This window comes from Dendrobates tinctorius, unplaced genomic scaffold (assembly GCF_039654945.1).
Source record: "Dendrobates tinctorius isolate UK_male_01 unplaced genomic scaffold, ASM3965494v1 ptg000022l, whole genome shotgun sequence".
Lineage (NCBI taxonomy): Eukaryota > Metazoa > Chordata > Amphibia > Anura > Dendrobatidae > Dendrobates > Dendrobates tinctorius.
In genome coordinates, this window is record NW_027361690.1 from 70,001 (window position 1) to 81,025 (window position 11,025).

General features: G+C 41.9%; 1 protein-coding gene across 3 annotated transcripts in view; it reads left to right on the forward strand.

Moving 5' to 3' along the window:
• RAB27A (RAB27A, member RAS oncogene family) overlaps nucleotides 1-10,634 on the forward strand; it is a 68,439-nt gene extending 57,805 nt beyond the window's left edge. For 2 of the 3 annotated variants that reach the window (XM_073568399.1, XM_073568397.1), the window contains exons 5-6: nucleotides 4,081-4,204; nucleotides 8,294-10,634. In XM_073568399.1, the coding sequence (XP_073424500.1) occupies nucleotides 4,081-4,204; nucleotides 8,294-8,492 (323 nt within the window). In that variant the 3' untranslated portion in view covers nucleotides 8,493-10,634. The remainder of the gene's footprint in view (nucleotides 1-4,080; nucleotides 4,205-8,293) is intronic. The other variant, XM_073568400.1, reaches the window with a different exon arrangement.
• Nucleotides 10,635-11,025: the final 391 nt, after the last annotated feature.

An 11,025-nucleotide genomic window follows, 5' to 3' on the forward strand; every position in this document is an offset into this window, starting at 1 on the left:
TCGGGCAGCAGAGTTAAGGATGGACTGGAGAGGTGTTAGCAGGGAGACCACAGAAAAGGATGTTGCAGTAGTCGAGGCGGGAGAAGATGAGGGCGTGCACAAGCATTTTTGTAGATTGAGGGTTGAGGAAAGGATGGATTCTGGAAATATTTTTGAGCTGGAGGCGACAGGAGGTAGAAAGAGCTTGAATGTGCGGTTTGAAGGACAGGGCAGAGTCAAGGGTTACTCCGAGGCAGCGGACTTCCGGTACTGGGGAAAGCGTGATGTCATTAATTGTGATAGGTCAGGTAAGGAAGATTTGTGAGATGGAGGAAAGATGACTAGTTCAGATTTGTCCACATTGAGCTTGAGGAAGCGAGAGGAGAAGGAGGAGGATATGGCTGATAGACAGTCTGGGATTCTGGGCAGCAGAGAGGTGACGTCTGGGCCAGAGCGGTAGATCCGAGTGTTGTCAGCATAAAGGCGATACTGGAATCCATGGGACTTTGAGTTGACCCAGGCCAAGGGTATAAATTGAGAAGAGTAGGGGTCCTAGAACAGAGCCTTGGGGGACTCCAACAGAGAGAGGGTGGGATGAGGAGGTAGTGTGGGAGTGGGAGACGCTGAATGTGCGGTTTGAAAGGTATGAGGAGATCCAGGATAGGGCGAGGTCTTTGATGCCAAAGGAGGAGAGGATCTGTAGTAGGAGGCAGTGGTCAACTGTGTCGAATGCAGAGGACAGGTCTAGAAGGAGGAGTATAGAGTATTGTCCGTTTGCTTTGGCTGTAAGTAGGTCGTTAGTAATTTTGGTCAGGGCTGTCTCAGTGGAGTGATGGGGGCGGAAACCAGATTGTAGATTGTCAAATATGAAAATTTCCTGTGAAAGCCTGGCTAACCCTCAGAGAGCACCGTTACACTGCAGTTTCTTTACCAAGACGGTAACTGCAAAAAGCAATACATGACTTTCCCCCACGTATTAGGAAATATGGTAATCTCTTAAATGTTTTTTGTTTTTTTTTTGTGAATTTACTCTTGCTGCCTTCTGTATCTCTCTATATATTGTCTTTTATGATTGTAAAATAATAAAAAATGTGTAGCCAATTATTTGAAACAATCATTAGTTGTAAAGCACCAGGGTATTTATGACCTTTTTTGCCAAATTAGTAATCCAGGCATGAGTGAAGTAAATCATAATACAGACTGAATTTAAGATCTGTATCCAATAATCCATTTTTTTTTAAATATTCTATATACAGAACATAAAATGTTCTAAAATGAACACCTGCGTTGCATATGCTCTAATATCTAGCAGATCAGTGAGATGTCATATTTAACATTAAAGGGGTTATCCATGACTTTTATTACTCTCGCTATGTGGCTAAGGCTATGTGCACACGGTGCGGATTCTGCGGTGGAATTTTGCGAAGTCTGTTTTAGTGCAGTTTTAGTGCAGTTTTTGTGCGGATTTCCCCTGCAGTGGCTGGGTTCACACCTAGCGGAAATTACCGCGAGAATTCCGTAATTCCATTCTGCGGGAAAATCGCATTTTAAATTCCCGCGATTTTCCAGTGGAAAAACTAGCATTTTGCAAGCGTAATTAGCTTGCAGAATTGCTAGTGTTTTCCAAGCGATCTGGAGCATCGCTTGGAGAACTGATTCACAGGTTGGTCACAATCGTCAAGCATGGTGTTTGACGAGTGTGACCAACTTTTTACTATTGAGGCCGCCTATTTGGCATCAATAGTAAAAGATAGAATGTAAAAAAAAAAAAATATATATATTGTTATTCTCACCTTCCGACGTCCCGCGCAGCCTTCCGGCCTCTCTCCACGCTTCCGGTCCCAGTAATCCTTTGCAACAATTACCACGATGACGTCTGTTCTCGCGGGATCGCGACGATGTCGCGCGAATGACCACGAGACTTCGCGATCCCGCGAGAGCGGACGTCATCGCTCGCAAAGGCTTACTGGGACCGAGAGCGTGGAGAGAGGCGCGAAGGCTACGCGGGATGTCGGAAGGTGAGAATAACAATATTTATTTATTTTAAATTCTATTTTTTACAGGGATATGGTACCCAAAGCCCGGAAGACAGTCTCCTCTCCTCCGGACCGTGGGTACCATCTGCAAATGCTCTGCTTACTTTTCGCATGGTGTGCACAGCCACATGCGGAAAGTAAGGAGAACAATGCATTCCTATGGGTGCGGGATCGCCGCGATTCTGCGAAATTAATGAGCATGCTGCGTTTTTTTTACCGCGAAGCGATTCCGCCGTGGTAAAAACCGCACCATTAGCATAGCATTGCGGAATCCCATAGGAATGCATGGGATGGTTATTTTTCACGGCAAAATCGCGCGGTTAAAACCGCCGCGGAAACGCGAAAAAACGCCTAAGGCTATGTGCACACGCTGCGGTTCCGCTGCGGTTTTGACCCTGCGGAACCGCAGCAGTTCCGCAGACATGCTACTTTACCATGTTAGCCTATGGGTTTTCAAAACCGCAGTGCTCACGCTGCGTTTTTTTGCGCGCGGTTTTGCTGCGGTTTTTTTTCCGCAGCATGTCCATTATTTCTGCGGATTCTTCTGCGGTTTCACACCTTTAACATAGTAGAGGTGTGAAACCGCAGCAAAACCGCAGGTCACTTTACTTGTGGTTTTACCTGCGGTTCCGCGGGAAAAAACCCGCAGGTGAATCTGCAGTGTGTGCACATAGCCTTATTCCGCACCAAATCTGCGCAGAAAATTCTGCAGCATGTGCACAGCATTTTTTGTTTTACATAGCCTTAAATGGTACTGTACATCACGTGCAGTTCTGTTGCAGTTCTGCAGGGCCAAATCTGCTGCAGAACTGCACACAATCTGCACCGTGTGCACAGGGCCTAAGAGCTAAGGCTATGTTCACACGTAGTTTTTAGTCTCTGCGGATTTTGTAGAGAAAACCGCAGGAAATCCGCAGGACAAAGTGCTGCGGTTTTTCTGCGGATTATCTGCGTTTTTTCCGCGGTTTTGCCCCGCGGTTTTACACCTCATAATGGATGAGGTGTAAAACTGCAGCGTTTCTGCACCAAACAATTGACATGCTGCGGATTGTAAACCGCAGCAAAACCGCGCGGAAAAATCCGCAGCATGTGCACAGCTTTTTTTTTATTTCCATAGGAAATAAAGGTACTGTACAACGCAGCAGAAACTGCAGCGTTTCTGCAGAGCCAAAAACGCTGCGGAAACACAGCAGAATCCACAGCGTGTGCACATACCCTTACAGACAGGAAGATGCTTACTACCTGCCTGTTCTACACTGGGAAGATCTCTGATGGCTCGCCACAGAGCAGCTCTCCCTCTTCAAATCTGATCTGTCGATGGGGCATCACTGCTGACATCTTGCTGATTGATAGCCAGCTCCCTGCTGGCTAACTGCCATCAGCATGACCGCACCAAATTAGAGCTGACGGGAAATCGATGCCCAGTCGACATGAAGTCAGCAGAAACCGCAGGAGCTGGCAGTGACCACTCTGAGCTGGCGGGGATCTGCGTTGGGCAGAACAGGCAGGTAGTTGCTACCTGCCTGTAAGTTCTTAGGCCCATAGCAAAAGACAATTAAAGACCCAGAGCATCTTTTAAAAGATATTGACACCTTTTGGAGGGCTTTTTTTTTTTTTTTTTTAGTTAAATTTTTTTTTTCAAAATTGCAGAAACTATTTTAAGCCAAAGATATATGCATTTGAAGATGTCAATCTTTTTTAAAAGGGGTGATTTAAGTTCTTAAATGGTTAAAATAAAAAAAAAAAAAAGTTTGCAATTTATATCTTGTTAAAAATTTCTATTCTCAAGAAGGAAGGGTTGCTTCATTCAATGACTGCTTATTCTATAGTTTACTGCTTGTCGCCCTGGTTACCGGCCACCCTGCAGTTTGAGTGTCTGGTTACATAGGTAAGCCGTAGACCTACAGAGTTTGTGACCGTTACCTCTTATGTCCAGCCAGGCAGAAAATGCAGTCAAAAGATGGTGGAGCGGGACCGGAGCAGCACCACTTCAGTGCTGAAGTAAAAGAAAAAAAAAACCTGCTGTAGTGATGCTTACCAATTATGTATTCTTTTTATTTCTTAGGCCAGTTGCAAATCCATGCATATTGTGAAAACCCAGACATTGTGATGTGTGGAAATAAAAGCGATCTTGAGGATCAGAGAGCTGTCAAGGAAGAAGAGGCCAAGGCATTTGCCGAGAAATATGGGTGAGCAGCTTCCTTCCTAGAATTGTTCCAGCTGGCATTCACTTTCACGGTTTGTTCGGATTCCTAGGACTGGACCGCACAATGCTGTGTGTGGAGCTTATTACATTCAGGCAATACAGAATCAGGTTTTTTATTTGCATCAAAGATCAACAAAATTATGGGCCAAATAAAAAGGTTTTGTTTCTCATGTATGTTGGTGTATGGTGAGTACAGCGATGTGTGGGAGTATTGGGGGGTAACGGTTAGGTGATGATGACGATGCTGCTGCTCCGCGTCTAAACCCAATTCAGTGGTTCTAGAAAATAATACATAAAGGTTGTACTCTCATGGGGCCGGTTTTGTCTTTTTTTTTTTTTTTTTTTTTTTTTTGCCACAATATGCAGAAAGTTGCTGAATTATTTTTGGCTTTCTTTAACTGTGGCAAAACACCAGCAAAACACACACACACACACACACGAGATGATCGGTTGGCGCAGGGTCTGCCGTGGTTCACATGACATTGTTATGCCACACAAGCCCTGCAGCCTATTAGCGGCTAGTGTGTTCACTTCTTTCACTTTGGGAGCATAGAGCCCAATAATGACCAATGATTGGCTGCAGGGCTCACGTGGCACAACAACGTCATGGGAGGCCCTGCATCAACATTGCTAGTACGGGAGCTGACAATGTTGTTTTTATTTTACATTGGGTACTACTTTATTTTAAAAATGGTTGTCTAGGTGGTGTACAAGCCTCTTTAAGTGGCTTATACCTGTAGTCTTTGTAAATAATTGCAAATATTACATTTTTAGCACCCCCTTCTGGAGCAATAATGTAATGAGTCATTGAAAGAAATCCTCAATCACTTTTTTTTCCTTCTACTGATCATTCTCAAAAAAGCCTCAGATCTGTCTTCAGCAAGGGATGAAATTACACATGCTGCCTATAAAAGCTTAGACACTAGTGTTTTAGAGACACCATGTAGGGAAAACCGCTTAAGGGTATTTGCACACAATTTCTTAAAGCTTCTGTTCTGAAAACTCTGCAAGACTCCTTGTGGACATACAATAAGTATTTGGGATACAAGTCATGTACACAGATTATTCCAAAAGGTTACCTGAAAGTGCTGTTACGTTTTAAAATGCACATACAAGGGGCATTCATTAACCCCTGGATCTTTTTTCGGTTTTGTTTTTTTCGTTTTTCGCTCCCCTTCTTCCCAGATCTATAACTTTTTTTTTTTTTTTTCCGTCAATGTGGCCATGTGAGGGCTTGTTTTTTTTTGCAGGACGAGTTGTACTTTTGAACAACATCATTGGTTTTACCATGTCGTGTACTAGAAAATGGGGAAAAAAATTCCAACTGTGGTGAAATTGCAAAACAAAGTGCAATCCCACACTTGTTTTTTGTTTGGATTTTTTTGCTATGTTCACTAAATGTTAAAACTGACATGCCATTATGATTCTCCAGGTCATTACGACTTCATAGACACCATAGACACCAAACATGTCTAGGTTCGTTTTTATCTAAATAATGAAAAAAGTTCCAAACTTTGTTAAAAAAAAAAAAATTGCGCCATTTTCTGATACCCGTAGCGTTTTTCATGATTTCAGGTTGGGTGAGGGCTTTTTTTTACGTGCTGAGCTGACGTTTTAATGATACCATTTATGTGCAGATATGATCTTTTGGTCGCCCGTTATTTCATTTTAATGCAATGTTACGGTGATAAAAAAAAAACCCGTAATTCTGGCGTTTTGGCTTTTTTCTCGTTACGCTGTTTATCGATCAGGTTAATCCGTTTTTTATATTGATCAGGTGATTCTGAACGCAGCGATGCCAAATGTGCGTTTGATTTTATTTTTGTTTTATTTTGAATGGGGCGAAAAGAAGGTCATTTGAACATTTTTATATTTTTAAAACCATTTTCTTTTTACTTTTGGCATGATTCAAGAGCCTTCATGGGAGACTAGAAGTTGCCACAACCCAATGGACTCTGCTACATAGAGGAGATGGTCAGATCGCCTCTATGTAGTAAATTACTCACTATGAGTGCCGACCACTGGGTGGCGCTCGTGGAGACCTCTATGGTTGTCATGCCGACACACCAGTGACCCAAGATCACGTGACGTGGGTCACCGGTGTGCGCATTTTTTGCGCTATTGCCGAAAGCGCTTGTTAAATGCCGCTGTCAATTTGACAGCGGCCTTGAACGGGTTAAAAGCTGCAGGTGGATTGCGATTCCTCCCACGGCTATTGCGGGCACATGTCAGCTGTTCAAAACAGCTGATGCAAGGAGTTTGACTCAGTAGTAAGGCATACGATTACGCCTGATGTCGGAAAGGGGTTAAAGATTTCCCCTGACCCACTTCCTGTGGACTGAGAGCAATGAAACTTGGCACATTTTTTAGTCCTTCTCTACATAGGTGCCACCTAGGGACACACTTCTCCCATCTGTTTAAGCAACTGTGAACACCTTGCTTGTAGAAGGTTGCTCTAAATGCCATGTTTTGACTTCAGAAATCAGTCTCATCATCTGGAAAATGCTTACCCTGCAAAAATAACTTCATTGTTGGAAAGAGGTGAGGTCTTGTGAGTAAGGGGATGCAGTAGAATTTCAAAGCCACAGGAGCATGCTCCCATTTGAGCAACATGTGAGTTGTGAACTGATGCATTGTCTTGCAGAAGGCAGATACCTTTAGTGAGCATGCCACATGTCTTGGTTTTGATAACCTCCCCCAATTTCCGCAGCAGTGATCATGGTCCACTTTCCTAGGAAATCCATCAATACTTCTCCGTGCTGGTCCCAAAATACTGTGAGCATGACCTTGCCTGCCAGGGGTTGGTCACTTGCCTTCTTTGGAGTCATAATGGTTCCATTGCATTGACTGGACAAGTCTCAGGATCATAGTGATGGACCCTGGTTTCATCCTGTATGATCAGTCTGTTGTAAAAGTTCACCTAGTTTCCATGGCACATCGTCAATAGAGTCTGAGAGCATTTGACTCATTCCTGCTTCTGGAACGGTGTGAGCAACCGGGAAATCCAGCGAGCGGATACCTGATGCATATGAAGATGTTCTTGGATGATTTTTTCCATCGACCCCACACTAATCTTGACATTTTGGGTGTCGAATGGTTATGCAGCGACTTTCCAAAATGGCGAACTTCATTTGCTGGATGGCGTGTTCATCAATAGCAGAGTGGGGTTATACTGGAATTGGAGCGGTTTGCACCGAAGTCCGACCACATTTGAATTGATGATGCCAGTTCTTGACTACATTATATGATGGGGAACCATCACCATAAACCTCTTTCATCTAATCGAATGTCTCCTTTGGTGTGCAGCCTTTCGAGTAAAGGAACTTGATGACTGCTCTGTATTCCACTGGGTCCATTATCAAACCTCACACCACTTCAGCACCTGTAAAATCAAGAGTTATCAGTTCTGAGTTGCAAATTGGCCTGTAACATATAGAGTCTTATATCATTACACATGTGCAGTTTCAGTGTCCTGTGATAAATAGAAGTGGGTAATGGGAAATCTTTAATGAACGCCCCTTGTATGTATGTCCGTGGTAGAAGGCAATATATTAGAAGTGCAGTACATTCCTAATCTGTTTGTATAGCATGGTAATATGATGTTTCTAATGTAGACAAATACATGTCGGCCAATGAATTACCAGAAAGAACACTCCAAAAGGATAGTGATGGTATTCTTGTTCTCTCAATTCAAAGAGAACGTGTCAGCACGATTTTGTAAGGTAAAAACATGCCTGCAATGACATAATTTGAAGACCTCTGCTGTGGTGTTCTTCATTAATGACCATTTGAAGACTTCTGCTAACTAGATTTCGGTTCCCTGGACAGGGGAATCACAGACAGGGAAGAGAAGACGGCCCTTAAAGAAGAACCCACAAAGGGGATTTCTTCATCAAAGGTAGCAATGTAATCTGTATTACAGCAAGTGCCATTACAGCCATGTCTTTATTTAAAAAAAATGCTGCTGACAGGTTCTCTTTAACATCTCTGGGTCTCGGCTGATAATCCAGGAGGTAGATGCGTCCAATAAAAGGTTTGCCATCTGTTAACCCCACTATTCTTTTCTTGGCAGAATCCCATATTTTGAGACAAGTGCTGCAGATGGAACCAACGTGAATAAAGCAGTGGATACTTTACTGGATCTGATCATGAAGCGGATGGAACGGTGTGTGGACAAGTCTTGGATACCTCAAGGGGTGGTCCGGTCCAATGGCCATAGCTCTACTGAGCAGTTAAATGAGGACAAAGACAAAGGCAAATGTGGATGCTGAGACCACCCCTTAAATAAGCCTGTAATGCCAGCCCTTAGTGCCATTGGAGTTCTGTGGTCATGATCTCTGAATATACATTTTATTGTCATTACTTCAGAACTTAATACGACATTCCCAAACCTCCAGGAGCATTACTGCTTTCTCTTAGTGTGAATGTTCGATTCATGTACACATTGCTGCTCTCGGCCATGTATTCGCTGTACGGTGTTGCCGTCCAGCATTTCCCCTTAAGCAGCATTGCTGATGTCTTGATGTGTTTCCCAGCGATACCTATTCCGCTCCTCTTATGTATGTGTGCACTGCTAACAATGCAAAAATTATATATACAATTTCTTATTTTTCAACAGGAATTTAGGGCAGAATAAAAACCAGCAAAAATTCTTCAGGGCTGTTGCTAAGCGATGACATTGTATGTGCCATATTTGCATTTGGGACCCTTTAGGACAGAGACAGTTCCACATTGGTCCTGGTGAGACATGCTGCCACAATGTTCTGAGAGGCCATAATACAAAGGCTGGGTTAAAAATTGTATATTTAATGGATCTCATTTACCGCTTCTTCTTCATTAATCCTGTGGTGGTCACTTGGCTGGGGGCTATTCTTTCTTTTTTATTATTATACTGATTGGTAATATACATTAAATTTCCCGTTTCATGTCCATATTGTTATATAAAATAGATGCAAAATATTACTTTCTTTCAATATTGTGTACCATGGGTTTTGATTGAGAATATCCATTTTGCCTTTTTGAACTGCTTTTTAAACATACAGTTCTATTTATTATTGGGGACAGATGACCATGGTTGAGACCCTAATACTGTGCACAGGTAGATTGTGACGCGAGAAAATCCTCTTAATTTGACTTTTTTATAACTCCTTCTATATCTTCCAATTCAATAGAATGTCATATACATTTGTAACCTCCCCCATTATAATATGGGACCATCCTGTACATTAGGCTGCAGTAATGGATATCAAACCGCTCTGACCTAGAGTACTCTCTAGTTATAAAGTTTGTTCCATTCCCGTGTAGCTGTGTCCTCGTATATGGGCCAGTCATGACTGACTAAAGCTATTCTCTGCCGACTACTTGTATGTTATGTCTCAAACCAGAATACGGATTTGATTTCCACGTTTTGTATTTTTGGGATGTGAGTATTATGGTAAGAATGAGCGAACCTTTAGCTACCTGAAATATTTAGCTGCCAAGCGTATCCCTCCCTCAATTGTGCCAATATTATACTCCTTTTTATATGAATTTACGTTACCAGTTCCACTGTTTTAGAAACAGATGTGAATGGTTAAAATAGACTTAGAAGAAAAAAAAAGCTTTCTATTATATAAAACTTCTAGATAAATCAGTCATATGTTTCTCCAATAGATAAGATGTGGCTATGCACTGTGCTTGTAAGAACAGCATTACACCTACACCAGGATCCTCTACATGTCAGAGGAGACTGAACACATGACACTAGCTTTCTCACTTATTTATTAATCCATGGATTGTTTCCATACAATTCCTTGCTCCATTGGATAATTTTTGGACCCGATCATATCCATCAGTAGTGACAGTAACTTTCCTGTTTCTCCGGTGTAGCCCTGTACATTGGCATTGCAACGTAATCTCTAAAGAACTGTTGAACCCTGATATTTTCTTTGCAGCAGGCTTCAGATTTCATTTTAATGCTAACTTGGTAGTAAAGAGGAATAAACCATATATCTTGCCTGTGAGATGTTCACTCCTCCTAAATGGTCAATCAGCTGCGGAGATACGGGGTAACATTGACGAGTGCCTTTCTAAGCAGATATCCAAAGTGATACGAGTGTTCTTAGCTACTGCCGTGGTAAATACAATTTACCGTTTGTCTACAGCAACTTATTCAAGTGCTGTCTTTGTACTTGTCTTGCACAGCAGAGATGTCATATTGGGCCAGGCCACTTGCCATCTGGGTCACAAGATGAAGATTGTGTTTCTTATTTATATTGGTCTGAGAAAAGATTTATAATCCAATTTAATACATACTTAAATGGCATAGTGTTGGCAATGTGATAATGTATATTGTCTGTATCCAGATGTTTTTCAGAAATGAAGTATATTAAAATTTATTATCACTTTATTATGAATAAAGATGTCTTACATTAGTCATATTTGGTTGGCATCCTTTTTCTGTGCCCTATAATCCGTACGAGACTATGTATGTGTATGTACAATTTGTATGTATGTGTGTATATGTGTGTGTGTGTGTGTGTGTATATATATATATATATATATATATATATATATATATATATATATATATATATAGTAATATATGTGTGTGTATATGTATATACTTGTGTATAAGCCGACCCCCCCCCCCTAATTTTGCCACAAAAAACTGGGAAAACTTACTGACTCGCGTATAAGCCGAAGGTGGGAAATGCAGCAGCTACTGGTAAATTTCAAAATTAAATACCAATAAAAGTAAAATTAATTGAGAAATCAGTAGGTTAAATGTTTTTGAATATCCATATTTAATCAGGAGCCCCATAC